Source organism: Liolophura sinensis, chromosome 1, assembly GCF_032854445.1.
Source record: "Liolophura sinensis isolate JHLJ2023 chromosome 1, CUHK_Ljap_v2, whole genome shotgun sequence".
Lineage (NCBI taxonomy): Eukaryota > Metazoa > Mollusca > Polyplacophora > Chitonida > Chitonidae > Liolophura > Liolophura sinensis.
The window spans coordinates 90,158,162-90,173,520 of record NC_088295.1 but is presented as its reverse complement, the minus strand read 5'-3'; the positions used below and the strand labels follow the sequence as shown (position 1 = coordinate 90,173,520).

Below are 15,359 nucleotides of genomic sequence, written 5' to 3'. Positions count from 1 at the left end.
TTTATTAAAAAAATTAAAGTAGGCCTACACATGCGGGCTTATTTATGCATGTATGCATCATGGGCGGAACAAACATCTAGAATTACTGGCTTTAACCCAGACATGCAAATATGCAAACAAATAATAACGCAACAGTTGTATGACAAATATTCAGACAGAAACATTTTGAAGTAATTTTGGTGATGATGTTGTCTCTAAAATGACGTAGTCTATATAATATAAACCTGTAATCCTAAAGCCTATAAAGTCCTGGCTTTGAATATATATAGTATATAGGCGAAACGTCAGCCGCCAAGACGGGACTAAATATATAATAGGTCTGCAAAACAGCTAGATTGGAACACTTTTGGCTCGGTCAGCATGCATGGTACAATGTATCTTCAGAAGTACATGTATTTTTAAGCAACATTTATAAAGACGCGTGTCTTTAGCGCGCTAACCAACTGAGCCACGGAGGCCTCTAATCAGGATGTTCTGATTGGAACAAAACAGGTGCGACTTTACTATGAGTAGTAGACAAGAGCAGGAAAATGTTATTTTTGAATAGTTACATGTGGGTGTCGTTTCATTCAGTACACTGTAAATCTTCAACATTTTCAACCACTAAAGCAACTTTTTCAGTGGAATTTCTGCATACAAGTATTATTAAAATGACTAAAAATGATATGCTTGCGTCAATAAATATGGAAGTCTCATATAACTGTGAAAATTATTTCTCTATACCCCATAGTTCTCTCAGACTGTTTCAAAATATTGGCCGCAGGGGTCGTTGAAAAGGTTGAAGAATTAGGGTAGCATATATAGGCATAAAAATAGATGAGTAGGCCATTGCATGTATATAACGTGTTAATTTACACCGTACACCGCCAACCAGCTCCCTATCAGGGCCCCTGTATGTATAGTATATTTGTATGGGAAAAGGCGGCCAAATAGTGTAGAGTGTAGCTTATCTTTGGCTTGCTGGGGTGAGGTGGGGTATGGTGGGAGGGGGGGGGGGGGTGATATCAGCGTTACTCCGGACACGAACATACTTCTAGACATTTCGATACTTCAATGAACAAGACACTGATCCTTATACCGTGTTTTGTGTTGTGTGATATGACTTTACTTAGAACACGAAGTTTTGTGCGTGGGACGATAGAAATCTGTAGGTGTCGCTCGGAGGTACATATTTCCAAGAGGAAATGTGTCATATACATATATAAATATATGTGATATCAAAAAGCACTCCATCTCTCCAAAAATACTCTGGTTAGTGGTTCAGTAAAACACGCACAAACACCGCGGTCAGTAGTATAGAATGTGACTGACGTTCGGTATTGAGGAGCCATTTTTTGTGGTTTTGAGGAGCCGTTTTTTGTGGTGATGTGGTGGTGACGTCACACCTGCCAGCCCGAAGGGCTGGTAGGTGTGACGTCACCCCTCAGTTGTGGGTTTTTTTTCCACGCCGCGGGGTGTATGTGTGTATAGACGAGTGTGATATAGTATAACCGTATAACAGTATAGGGCAAAAAGAGAGAAAAAAAAGAGGCAAAACGTCGGCTTGTAAAGTCGAGTGGGACAGCTCGAAAAGAGCTCCCGGGCGCCAAAACGGACCAATGGGTGAGCCGGATTTGCCCCAAAACTGCCCAATGGGGGGCCCGCAAAACGGACCAATCAGCGTGCGAGAAGAGGTTACGTAAGAAAAAACGAACCAATCAGCGTGTGGTGAATTTCCGCGTGGATGGGTAGTATAACCGTATAACAGTATAGGGAAAAAAGAGAGAAAAAAAGAGGCAAAACGTCGGCTTGTAAAGTCGAGTGGACAGCTCGAAAAGAGCTCCCTGGCGCCAAAACGGACCAATGGGTGAGCCGGATTTGCCCCCAAACGGCCCAATGGGAGGCCCGCAAAACGGACCAATCAGCGTGCGAGACGAGGTTACGTAAGAAAAAACGAACCAATCAGCGTGTGGTGAATTTCCGCGTGGATAGGATAAAAGCCGGTGAAGACAGCGACCGGCAGCCTCAGACGCACCTGACGCTCTACCGACCTGCCTGCCTGCCGACCTACCTGCCTGCCTGCTGACGACCCGAACTACTGACCTCCCGAGAGAAGAGAAGAGAAGAGAAGAGACTGCTACACGACCTACCTACCTGCCCTGTACCTACCTGCCTACCTGCCTACCTGCCTACCTACCTGGCGAGATGAAACGCTCCACCACCGTGAACCCCCTGCATGCTGCCATCAGGATGAAACGCTCAGCGTCCGTACCTACCCGGCTATCCACCATAGCCGAACAACAACAACCTCCCGAGAAGAAGAGGAAGGTGTGCCTGCCCTTACCCAGCGAGGTTCTTGCCAAATTACAGCTGGCCTCCTGGCTGTGGGTGGGGGTGTGTAGAGACGAGACGATTGAGATTTGCCAATCACCGACAGACCCGAACGCTCCACCCAAACGCGTCAGGCTTGACGGGGTGGGGTGGACTCGGCTCAAGACCCTGGCTGCTGATCTACCTGAGGCCGGTTTACCTGTGCGGGAGCCACTCTCCAACGGGTACTTTCTGTCCACGCTGAGGAACTCGGAGGGTGTCCTGTACGTTCATGTGAAGAAATGGCGAGCCTACCAGCCGAACGGTCGACTCTACCCGACGAGTGAGGGTATCACGCTCAAGTACTGGACTTACTGGCAAAAACTAGTCCAGGCCATCCCCGACATCGACGCCTTGGTCCTGGTGGTGATCGAGGCTGGTGATAACGACGACATCCAAGACCCCCAAGACCCCCAAGGCCCCCAAGAGCCGGGGATGGAGATGGAGATGATGGAAACGGAGGAGGGGAAGACTGAAGAGACTGGAGAAACTGGAGAGACTGGAGAGACTGGTGAGACGGGCGGTGAGGTGAATGCTGCTATGAGTGCTGCTTTAACCGCTGCTGTGACGGCTGCTGTGACGACTGCTGATGGGGAGACTGCCGATGATGCGACTACTGCTGCTACTGCAACCCCCAGCATCCCCGACATCCCAGTGGAAAAGGTGGAAAAGGCGGATCCGTTAAACCCTGAGCTTGAGGCGGCGCTAACAGCCTTGCTGTGGCAAGCTTACGATGTAGCTCTCCAACCCCACCTCCTCAAGTTACAGCGTGATGTGTACGGTCGACAACCCACCAACACCGCGAGCGATCCATCTCCTCCCCGGCCCCCCTTGCTGGAGAACCGAGAGCTGACCCTGAGTATCGTGGACGAGGCCCGTATGCGTTACCTGAAAGAGGGAACTGTGTTGGTCAAGTTCATGCGCCAGGCCCGTAAGGCAGCCTCCCTCCCGTGGGCTGTGGAGAAGAGTGTGAAAGACCAACTGCGGCAGTTTTTAAATGAGACGCCGATCAACAAATCGAACCCGGCATTCGCCCAGATGTACGTGAAGTATTTGATGACAGCCAACAACCTCTCTGCACCTGACAAGCAGCCTACAATCCGACCTAACAACCAAGCCAACCAGCCCAACCAGGCTACCCAGGCCACCCAGGCTACGATGACCGAGTGAGTGTGTTTTTGTTTTAACCACACCACCCTTACCCAGCTTTTTTTTTTTTTTTTTTTTTTTTTGTTTTGTTTTTCCCTTCATACATTCTCGTTTTGTGTTTACCTATGTGTGTTTTTTACAGGAAGATGACTAGGGTGGTGCGCGTTATAAACATTGACCAGTGTCAGGACTTTCATATTGGCGATACAATCGTCATCACGAGACATTTCTCACCGTGACACCAAAATAATGGACACTTACAGCATGTATTTATTCGTTCATTCGTTTGTTCACTGTTCGAGTTCGAAAAAATAAATAAAAAAAGTTTTCAGGTTGACGACCCTGGTCTTTGGTGTTGGTTATTGTCTTTACCTGTTGGTGAAGGGATAGTCTATCTATCTATCTATCTATCTATCGTTTGATTGATGTGGCTAGGGTTCGGTCGGTGACGGCATTAGAATGACGACGGTGTCTTCTTTATGTCTTTTCTAGCCTGGCGAAGCTCCGTACAACACCGCAATGGAAAGACTGGGTAGCTGTCGTCACCGACCTGCAAAGCTACACAAGTGTACTTCATAGTATGTTTGCGGATGGTAGGGTGAACGGGGGACGACTGCAGGTGCTGCAAGCGTATACTGAAGACGTCTGTCAGCATGTCGAGGATTCCCGACCTATTCAAGCGTATTACGTAGAGATTGCTCGTCCCACGTTAACAGAGGTCTATCAACGCTCCGTGTTACAGACCTGTACATTGCTGTAAAGAATAATACTAATACTGTTACCTTACTATGGAATCCATCCCCGGTGTTTTTGTGTTTTCTTTTTATATGGACTGGGTCAGTGTATCAGTGTGTCAGGCTAGGGCCACTCTATACTATATATAGGCGGTCTGAGGTGGGTTCACTCATTACACACAACAGACACCAAGCAGCAAGGACGACGTGGCGGACTATGCCTCGCACGAAAAAAAAATCAATCACGCCGGGCCGTGGTTCAAACCCGATCGATACCGCTCTCCATGCTTTGTATTACAACCCGGACAGTCCAGCGGCTTACAGCGGGGTTCAACCCCTGCTCAAGGCAGCTCGACAACAGGGACTCAAAGTGAGTCGAACCCACGTGTCGGCTTGGCTGGCTCAGCAGGACACGTACACACTCCACCGACCTGCACGCCGCCATTACCCGCGTAACCGAGTGGTGGTTGGGGGTATGGACAGTCAGTGGCAGGCGGACCTGGTCGACATGACAGCGTTCACCAAAGAGAATGACAACAACCGTTACCTACTGACCTGCATCGATGTGCTCTCCAAGTATGCCTGGGTGATCCCACTCCGGGCCAAAACCGGGGCTCGTTTGATCGAGGCATTTCAACAGATTTTCAAGACGGGCCGCCGACCGTTGTACCTGCAAACGGACGAGGGGAAAGAGTTTCTGAACAGACCGTTTCAAGCCTTTTTAAAGGACAAAGGGGTGTTTTTCTTTCACACGTTTAACGAAACCAAAGCCTCCGTGGTAGAACGGTTCAACCGCACTTTGAAAGGTCGCATGTACAAATATTTCACCGCTCACAACACTCGGCGCTACCTGGACGCCTTACCGGCCCTGGTTCGCGGTTACAATCAAGCCTACCACCGAAGCATACGACGAGCCCCTATCGACGTCACTCCCCAGAACCAGAAGGAAGTCCGGCAAGTCTTGTACGGTCCATCCACACACAAACGCTCGGTCCACCGGTATCGGGCCGGTGATCTCGTGCGTATCAGTAAAGTGAAAGGGAAATTTGAAAAATCATACCTGCCGAATTGGAGCACGGAAATGTTCCGTATCGTCCGCTCCCACCCTCGACAGCCTGCTGTGTACACACTGGAGGATTTGAACGGGGATCAATTGCTAGGGACGTTTTACGAAACCGAACTCCAACCGGTGACAGCCGCGGTGGATAAGTTTTATCAGGTGGAGAAGATCTTAAAAAGGGAGCGGCGGCGAGGGAAACTGTACTATTGGGTGAAGTGGGTCGGTTATCCACCCAGCTTTAATTCTTGGGTCCCGGCCACGGACGTGAAACGTATTTAAACCCGAGGCTAACGGGGTCGCTACCACTTCCGACTGACCTGCCTTAAGGGATGGATCGGTGTATACAAGGCTTGCGCGAGAATAAAGGGACCGTAGCAGCCGTACTGGGCGTTCTCTTGTACATCGGTGCTTTAGTGGGTGGATTGGCTGCAGAACTCAGCCTACAACTGCTCCAAGACCAGTCAACCCTGCAATATCTACGAGGACAATTAAACAAGACGCGTTTCCGCTGGATTGGGACACCTGTATCGCCACCCCAACCACCGTCAATCGCCCGTCGGTTTGACAATACCGAGAACGCCGTCACTGCCACTAGCGCCGTTACCCCGAGCTGGGATCGAACTCCCACGTCACAACCCTCCACACCCACCACAACCACACTACACCGACGGCACCCACTCTCCTCAAACTCCTCAAACTCCTCAAACACTTCAAACTCCTCACCCCCTTCACCCACCCCTACTCACCCCACCACACCAATACCGGGCATCGTTTCCACACCTGTCTATCTACCCCCTAACACAACACAGGTAACACAGGTAACACAGGTAACACAGGTAACACAGGCAACACAGGCAACGCAGGCAACGCAGGCACCATCACCTGCCGTCACTCCCCCCACTATCCACCACCCCCACCCGTACGACGATCCAAACCGCCGACGGAGCTAGTTCTACCCATGGACACGCGATGGGAGCATCCCTTTACCTGCATTGTCAGCGGCCCGACGGGATCTGGGAAGTCTGTGTTTGTGAAACGGTTAGTGGAACACGCTCCAGCTCTCATTCATCCACCCCCACAACGCATCATCTGGTGTTACGGGGAGTGGCAGCCATTGTACACCACGTTACCTCACGTTCAGTTTGAAGAAGGTGTGCCCAGCCCGTCCAGTTTCGACCCGGGGGAGCGGACGTTAGTCGTCGTGGATGATTTGATGGCTGAAGCCGACGATCGCGTGACAAAACTCTTCACCAAAGGCAGTCACCACCGCAATATCAGCGTGGTGTACATCGTGCAGAATTTGTTTAACAAAACCAAAGACCATCGGACCATCAGTCTGAACGCACACTACTTGGTGCTGTTCAAAAACCCGCGAGATGTATCCCAAATTACCACGATCGCTAAACAAATGGCTCCAGGGCGGACACAGTACGTGCGCGAGGCCTTTGAAGATGCCACGGCTGAACCTCACGGGTATTTGCTGGTGGATTTCAAGCAAACCACACCCGATCACCTGCGACTTCGCACCCACATTTTCCCCGGGGAGATTCAACACGCCTATCTCCCCAAGTCATAACACCAACTTTGAACCTACAATCGACAACATCAGTTTGTTTTGGCTGGCTGGCTGGTGGGTAGGCTGGTGGGTGGGCTGGCTGACGTGTCAGCTGACGGACTGGTAAAACAGTGTATTATTGCGGCGAGCGGTGACTAGGTCGGTGTGTCAGTGTGTCGTCATAAAACTTTGAACACACAGTCTATCGCCTCAGTTGCTCTCACGACGACGACCCGTGATGAGGTCACACCGTCTCCAACGTTACGGTCCCTTATTAACCCTACTCGCGCGAGCCACCCCCTCTATTCGTCAGGCTGTGCTGCGGGGTAACGATCCAGGATTACTCCGGTGCTTGTGTGAATGTGCTAAGAATGTGTTAAATGGAAACGTCCCACTCTCGCCGGCTCAGAAGGTGAAGTTACAGCGACACAAGACGGGTCTTCGCACTTTGGTGAAGAAAAGTGTTCCCCTGCATAAGAAAGGACGGATTGTTCAACGTGGTGGATTCCTGCCACTGCTTCTCGCTCCCCTCCTCGCCAAAGCCATTGTACCAGCCGTTCTCGGGGGTGTTGTCGGCGGTGTCGTTAAGGGTGTCACTAGTAAGGCTATAGCTGGTGGTAGGTAATGCAGCACGCCAAGAAAATGGCCTTGGTCGAGCCACGGCTCTTAGAGACGCTCACACGACCTTCACCTCCAGCCCATCCACCTCCAGCCTACCCCAGCTCCCCATACCCCGTCCCCAGTACGGTGAAAGCCCTCAACACACTCGATCAAGAGATGGCCTCGATCCTCCACGACAGGACTCTCTCGGACGAGGAGAAAATACAGCGATATCACCACACCCTTCAACGGTACCGAACGTTTCAAGATCAATACCAAATCGGGCAGCGACCGAGTTCGATCCCACCTCAGGCCAAATCCACAGCCAGTCGTTTTTTGAGCGAGGCGGATAAGGCGATGTTAGACACCCCGACCCAAACCCTCCAGCCTACCATCCCTACCACCCCTACCACCCCTACCACCCCTAGCCCCTCACACGAGCGCTCAATACCCCGGGATCACTACCGGGCTTGGGTGCGGGAAAAAATGAGCACACCCGCCGAGCTGGGGAATCCCCCGACCGAGCTGGGGAATCCCCCGATCGCCAGAACCCCGACCAGCCAACATAAAAAAAAACCCAGGCCCTCCACTACCACCTCTAGTTCCACACACACACCACACACCACACACACCACACCAAAGCGACCCAAGAAGACGCGCCGAGGCCAGCGACCCGAACTCCGGCCCGCTTCATCTATCATACGCCCGCTCAGGTGGAGTCCCTATTAATTAAATACACGCGCCAGAGGACAAAACGATCAGTCCACCTGAGGGAGATCATCTCACCCACACCATGTTTTACGTGACGCTACCCAGTAACAGCTCGCTGGACTACTTCCCCAACAATACCTTGACGCGTTTCACCACCCAATTACCCCGCCCCATCCATTTGACAGGTGACTGGGAATGTGGGCTGGTCGAAATACAGTATCCCCGGACCTGGTTTAACGTGCGGTCAGGTGAAGTGTGGTATACCATAGACTCCCCAAAAGACTCGCACCACGCTACGCATAAGCTCATATTACCAGCCGGCTACTACCCGACACCCAAAGACCTGGCCTGGGGGTTGACCAAATTGTTAAGCGAGACAGAGATCCGCGATCTCCAGGAGCACGCCGGGGACTTAACGTTTGAGTTCGACGATATGCAGCGGAAATACAGCGTGCGGTTTGAGAAACCACTGGGCCTTGGTTTCAGCCCACGGCTAATGCAACTCATGAATTTACCGTACGGATGGCTCATGGGACCGGCGGACCTCATGTATGTCGGTGCCGAGGATTTAACGATCAGCACCCCCACGCTGTACGTGTACACAGACATTATCGAACCGCGTGTGGTGGGGGACACGTTGGCCCCGCTGTTGCGGACGGTTACCAGGGAAGGGCAGTATGGGGAGCACGTCTCCAAGACATTCCAACACGTGGAATACATCCCCGTGCAGTCCAAACATTTCTCGACGGTGGACATTGATATTAGGGACGACACGGGTCGATCCGTCGCATTTGAACGCGGTAAAGTGGTGGTGACACTTCACTTTCGACAGCGGCGTGCTTTACCCTTGCAATAATGGCATCACACCAGGCTTACATCGACTATTACACCAAACAAGCCGGCGGAGGTGGGTTACCTGTGTTTCGGGGTGTGGCTGTCCAGCGCGGTCACGGTTTGCTGGGCGGTCTCAGCAAACTCCTCCCACAACCCTTGTTAACCTCGCCGGCTGTGAAAGCACTGGGCAAAACGGCGTTACGAACAGGACTGCAAGTCGTGGGGGATGTGCTGAGTGGGGGCGTGTCACCACAACAGGCTTTGAAACGACGCGGTTTGGCGACTGGAAAACAGCTGCTGGTCAAAGCTAGTCGCTACGCCCGACAGCGGTTACTGGGTGAGCCTATAAAACGGAAGACACCGCGCGTCACGCCCACTCGTCACCGACACGTGGGACTTAAAAGACGTGCCGTCAAGCCCAGAAGAAGACACATCAAAGCTCGAACCACATCGAATGCCCTGAATCCACCGGATATTTTCAGCTAAACACACACGCGCACGCGCACATACACAAGCCATGGCTCTTCCCCACCCCGAATGCTGCCCGTCCGTCAGCAGTGAGTTTGATTTGTGGACCTTACCCCCGACCGACACCAGCGTTCGAGAAGGCCGCTGGGATGCTTACAGCCCCATCGCCAGCCTGAGTGATGTGGGACCTGTAGAATTTGTCATCACCAACGCTGACGCAGACACTTACTTGGACTTGGCCAACACCATGCTGTACGTGAAGGCAAAAATCCTCAACGGGGACGGGACGGCTGTGGCGGCTGACAAGAAGGTGGCTCCGACTAACCTGTGGATACAATCCATGTGGCGACAGGTCGACGTCTCCCTGAACGATAAACTCATCACGCCGTCCACCAACATGTACCCATACCGGGCTTACTTGGAGACATTGTTGTCTTACGGTAAAGAGGCTAAAAAGAGCCAGCTGTCTGCTGCCTTGTGGTATGCGGACACCCCAGGAAAGTTTGACACGATGAGTGACACCAACGCCGGGTTTGTCGATCGGCTGAACTGCACGGCTGAAAGTCGGTCGGTTGACATGCTGGGTCGCCTGCATTGTGACATGTTCCTGCAACACCGACACCTGCTCAACAACGTCACGGTCCGCATCCGTCTCACCCCGGCTAAGGATTCGTTTGCTTTGATGTCCGATGAAGCCGCTCCCGGTTACAAGACTCGCTTGGAGGAGGTCTTGATCTTTGTGCGTAAAGTGAAAATCACCAGCGGTGTGCAACTGGGGCATTTGAAAGCCTTGGCCAAAGCTCCTGCCAAGTACCCAATCCGCCGCGTGCTGACCAAGTATTTCTCTGTCCCCAGAGGTCACACCCTCATCAATGAACAAAACCTATTTCTGGGCAGCTTACCGACACGTTTAGTGGTGGGGTGTGTGAGCAACAAGGCTTTTGACGGGGACTACACTAAAAACCCGTTTCGTTTCCGACACTACTACACAAACTTCGTCGCCTTGTACGTCGGCGGTCGTCAGATTCCAACCAAGCCCCTGACACCCGACTTTGAGAACGAGAATTTCATCCGCACGTACATGAACCTCTTTACCCACACGGGGAAAGCGTTCCACGACGAGGGAAACAATATCAAGCGCACCACATTCGCCGAAGGCCACACGCTGTTTTGTTTCGACTTGACCCCTAGCCTCCACGATGACCACCAACTGAACCTGGTACAAAAAGGGGATTTGCGCCTGGAGATGCGGTTTGCCAAACCACTGCCGGAAACCATTAACGTGGTGTGCTACGCTGAATTCAGCAATATCATAGAAATAGACAAAGCCGAAACGTGCTCTGCGACTTCGCCAGTTGAACACCCAAAAAACAAACAACAACATGGACACGGTACAATTGCGACGTGTGCTACAAACAGACGTGTTTACCCGGGCTGTGGTGGGGGCAGGAGGTGGTGTCTACCCTCGGGATCATCTCCCCTCACTCCCCTCACCCCCCTCACGCCTCTCACTCCCCTCACGACCCTCATGCCCCGCCCTAGGATGCCCTGGACCCGCTGGGCCTGCATCATTAACACAGACACGTGCCTTCGCCCAGGACGACATTGGGTCGCCGTCTTCATAGACCAGTGGTCCAATCCACCCCATCTCCGGGGCGAATACTTTGATTCCTACGGACTCCCACCCCTCTACCCGATATTACCGCTTGGCTTAACCGGGGAACACACCACTGGACGTGGAACGATCGGCGGCTGCAGAGTCTGGACACGACCGTGTGCGGTCAATATTGTGTGTATTACTTAACCCAGCGAGCTCGAGGCCGTCCCATGGATGCTATTGTACACACGTTGGACACAGCGTGCACGACCTACGATAATGACTTGCGGGTGTTCGATTGGGTGGATCGTCAGTTTGGGATTCATCCCTCGTTTTTTTTCCACACCCATGGACTGTAAAACATACATCAAATAACATTCTTTCTTTCCAGTTCGACGTGTTATGCATTCCACGTTCTTGTTTTCCCTGTTCGACCTGTTACCCCATACAGTATGGAATAAAATTAAAAAGAGACTATGAGACTCACATACCGTGGTGGTTTGACTTTTTCTTTATTATGATGAGGACTACCACAACAGCATGCAGGCCAGCTATAGCACACTGACACACTGACCCAGTCACCGCCTGTTACACCGTCATACATTGTTGCGTCATACATTGTTACCAGGCCGTCTGCCGTATACCGGCAAGGCGCCGCTCGGCAACAATGTATGACGATGTAGCAGGCACGGCAAGTCGGGTCAGTGTGTCAGGCTATTACGGCTCCCGGCCCGCCGCCCCCCGCTAGACGTTTTTAACTTTTTCACGTACGTACCACTGCGAATGATAAAACACATGAAAAAATTGTACAATTAAAAAAAAAATGGGAAGACTGTGTCTGGTGTGGGGCTTCTTTTTTTTTCTTTTTTTTTTAGTGCTTAGATTGAGAAAGTACTCTTTCGGAAAGAGTTGGTTGGCCCTGAAAAGGGCCGTGGGAAGTATCACAAGAGCACAAGAGCACAGGAGCCGGGTGTGTAGAGTATCCATAGCACCGTTCTACAGATCTAAATAGGTGGTGCTCACCCCGTCGGGGAGCACTTTTCGCTTTCCGTAAAAGTATGTGAATGCGTCTTTGTGTTGGGTATACGAGTACATCGTATTCCCCCGCATCCGCATCCCCCGATTCACACCACTCGCGCTTTGGTGATTGCGCAACACAGAGAGGTACACGGCCTTGTCCACACCTCGTGCACTCACACCTTTGCAGGAGAGTTTGTCTTTGGTGTTGGATGCCGTAACAATAATAAGTCTTGGAACACAAACTGACGATGGCATCACCGGTCCACTCGACTTTGAAAAGCCCCGGTGTGCGCTTATCGTGGTCGTAATGGTCGCGACGGGGTAACCACGCATCCCGCTCGGTCTCGTACACGGCTCGCAGCTCGGGTTTGACGAGGGATTCCCAGTCTGGGTCGGACCAAGCCATGTAAGCAGAGTCTGTGTCCATCTCACAGTACTGCCAATCCGCCTTGTCGAAAAAACGAGCCATGAAATCGTAATAAAATTCCAACATGCGGAGTTTGGCATACTGGTAGACCATGCACCCTATTTGCAAGGGGAGATTGTAGCGAATGGTTTTCTTGCTACTCGTCACTTCAAAGGTGGTCTCGTCGATGGGGTCGACGGTTCGACACCGAACACTCGCCAGTAATTTTCGTGTTTTTGCCAGATCGCAGATTTTGACATCCACGTGTCGGTCTTGATTGGTGATGGTTTTTCCATAACCTGAATTCCCCAACAGCTTCATCGTCTCTCCGATCAGGGCTTTGGTGGGGTTGACATCCCCCTCCCGTCGAGCTTGGGTGACGGCGTCTGCGAAGGATTCGAACGCTCGCTCCGGTGTGTATTCCATCGCTTGGTAGACGTGCGTGACGACCAATCCCCGACCGAGATACCATTGGAGTAGAGGTGTGGCTAGCAGAATTTGCTTCCCAAACATGCTCCCGATCAGCATACGCCTGGGTGTGGGCATGATGTCATTCACAGCCGCGAACTCTGCCATGGTGGGGCCTATATCAGCCCGACTCACCTCGGTGTTTTTAAAGATGGGTGGGCATTCGGCAAAGTCCGCTTTGAGGTGGTCCGGCACGTGGATGTCACATTCCACAAATCCAAACAACTGACCTTGAATGACAGCCTCCATGAGCTGAGCTTGTGTCTTGGGTTGTCGCTGTGACGGGGGTAAACCGTACTGTTGTAGGAAGTCCCGTAAGGCTGGGTTTGTCGCGCATTGGCGGTGGAACTCGCACTCCCATATCGTTACCAATGGATAGCCCTGGGAGCGAATGTATGCGTCGTTCGCATCCACCTCCTGCCGTAAGTCCTGGGGGGTTAATCCCCGCCGCTCGTTGTAGCACACCTTCCCCGGGCGAGGGTGATTCAGGTGACAGCCGTGATAGTGGAAATAACACCCGTGGAATTGAAACACAGTAGGCTGTCCGTCGATATAGGCGAACCCGTCTACGGGGAGTTGTCGATCACCGATCCGCTTCTCGGTGTGATTGAGTCGGTGCCGGATCGACACCCCCAGCTGCTGTCCCTTCCAGTCCAGCCATTTTTCAGCCAGACGGGTGGCGGTGCCGGAGGGAACGAACTTCTCTCCCCCGTCCTGACGGCGCCAACGGACGCAGTGACCTGCCGGCATAGGTGAGGCCAGGCAGTACAGGTACAGCGCGTTGGCATCGAATCCCACGATGCGCTGACACAGCTTTCCACCCCGTATACGGGTCACACCTCGTTCGTGGTAGCGGTGGAAAATGATACTCGGCCCACCCACGATGTTTTTCTTGAGGCAATCGTGCATGTCTTTGTCTTTCTCACCGACGAGGGTGAACACGGAGCGTAAATCATGGAATAAGTAGCGGAGGGTAAGCCCTGGTATGCTGATGCAGTGTTTGAAGACATCCACATGCATGGTTCGGTAGAACACCGACATCTTCTCCGCAGCCTCCATGAAGGGAATGACGTCTAGGTTATTATACCACCGCAGCAAGTCTTTGACGGTCCGCATGCCGTGCTCTCGCCACACCGTCTGTAAGGTCTTGTACTCTGCGTCCGTGCACGGCTGGTGGGTGAGATCATTGTCGAAAGCATGCTGCGGTGGCAGTGTGGTTTCCTCCAGCCGGGCCAGGGAGTCTATGTAGCTGTAACAAAATTTCCCTTTGGTCACGTGACAGTCGTAAGCTTTCACCCACTTGTCGTAACTGTAATTCGGGGCCAGGTAATTCCGAATGTCCAGAAATTTCAGCTGCGGTGTGGCGAGGGCCATGTGATTATTGTTCCGCTTAATCACATACTCCAAATCACCGCTCTGGACCAGGTGGGGGTAAAGCTGTTGTTTGATTAAGTTCAGGTCATAGTTACCCGAGTTAAAGCCGAGGACGGGGAGTTGGTCCATATAGGTCACGAATCTGTCCCGCACTCGGCGCGTGTAAGACGGTTTCTTCTCGTCGGGATCGATCCGCTCGTCTAAGGCGTCCAGGATGTAAGCATAACGCTCGTGGAGATAGGCGCTACTGATCTCGCTGATGGTGTTGAGGTAAGCCATCATATCCCCGACGAGTGCCTGGGGATCGCCGGTGGAGATGAAACACACGGGCTGGTCGTAATCCGGTACATTAGAGTTGACGCTGACACTCATGGGGATGTGTTGAGCCGTCCATTCCGTCGAGGCAGTCGCCGCATCGTCCACCGGGTTCACCGGAGCCAAGTACGCCTCAAAGTCGTAACACGCTCGGTATGGGAAGATGCCGTCGTCACCGTCCTGGAGTTCGATCCCCATGTCCGCCAACGTTTCGAAAATGGTGGGCTGATTGCGGAAGACACCCCCCGGGTACTTTCGTCGAATGGCGTCGGTGCACGTTTGACCGTGCCGTCGTAACTCCCACAGTTTCGGAAAACTCTTCTGACACACCTGGCAGGTGAAAGATCGAGCATAACGTCCCATGTCTTTGATGTAGCTGAAATGCCGCTGGTACAGGTTTAACCGCAGGGTAGGTGTAGAATAGCGCTCGGCACTGCGGTGAATGAGTTGTGCTGAGTACGACCTGTCCATGGGGATGAGCTGGTAGACTTGAATGTTCACTTGAAACAGGCTTTCCACCGTGTCCAGCGCACTGAGGGGTACTCCGCGGAAATACCTCGGCTCCATCTCCATTTCCTCCAGATACCTGCGGTAATACACCCCAGCCTGGCGTTCGCAGTTATTGGGGTTGACCTGGTCTAGATGGACGGCCAGACACCGAAACAAACACAAATAGTCCCTGTAAGGACCGTTATCGCCACCCACCAACGTGTGTAGCC

The 15,359-nt window shown here is 52.3% G+C and overlaps 2 protein-coding genes across 2 annotated transcripts; both read left to right on the top strand.

Annotated features, from left to right (window-relative positions):
* The first annotated feature begins 4,449 nt into the window (after window positions 1-4,449).
* On the top strand, window positions 4,450-5,571 carry LOC135465490 (uncharacterized). Its single transcript, XM_064742733.1, has one exon. It carries the CDS (start codon window positions 4,450-4,452, stop codon window positions 5,569-5,571), a length of 1,122 nt encoding a protein of 373 aa, XP_064598803.1.
* Window positions 5,572-9,509: 3,938 nt separating this feature from the next.
* LOC135465479 (uncharacterized protein F54H12.2-like) lies at window positions 9,510-11,805 on the top strand. Its single transcript, XM_064742723.1, has 2 exons — window positions 9,510-10,679; window positions 11,686-11,805. Exons 1-2 carry the CDS (start codon window positions 9,510-9,512, stop codon window positions 11,803-11,805), a joined length of 1,290 nt encoding a protein of 429 aa, XP_064598793.1.
* Window positions 11,806-15,359: the final 3,554 nt, after the last annotated feature.

Excerpts from the sequence above, each read along its gene's own strand:
- LOC135465490 (XM_064742733.1), top strand. The coding sequence starts at position 4,450 with ATGCCTCGCACGAAAAAAAAATCAATCACGCCGGGCCGTGGTTCAAAC.
- LOC135465479 (XM_064742723.1), top strand. The coding sequence starts at position 9,510 with ATGGCTCTTCCCCACCCCGAATGCTGCCCGTCCGTCAGCAGTGAGTTT. Across the intron at positions 10,680-11,685 it reads ATGACCACCAACTGAACCTG|GCCGTCTGCCGTATACCGGC; the intron begins GTACAAAAAGGG and ends CATTGTTACCAG.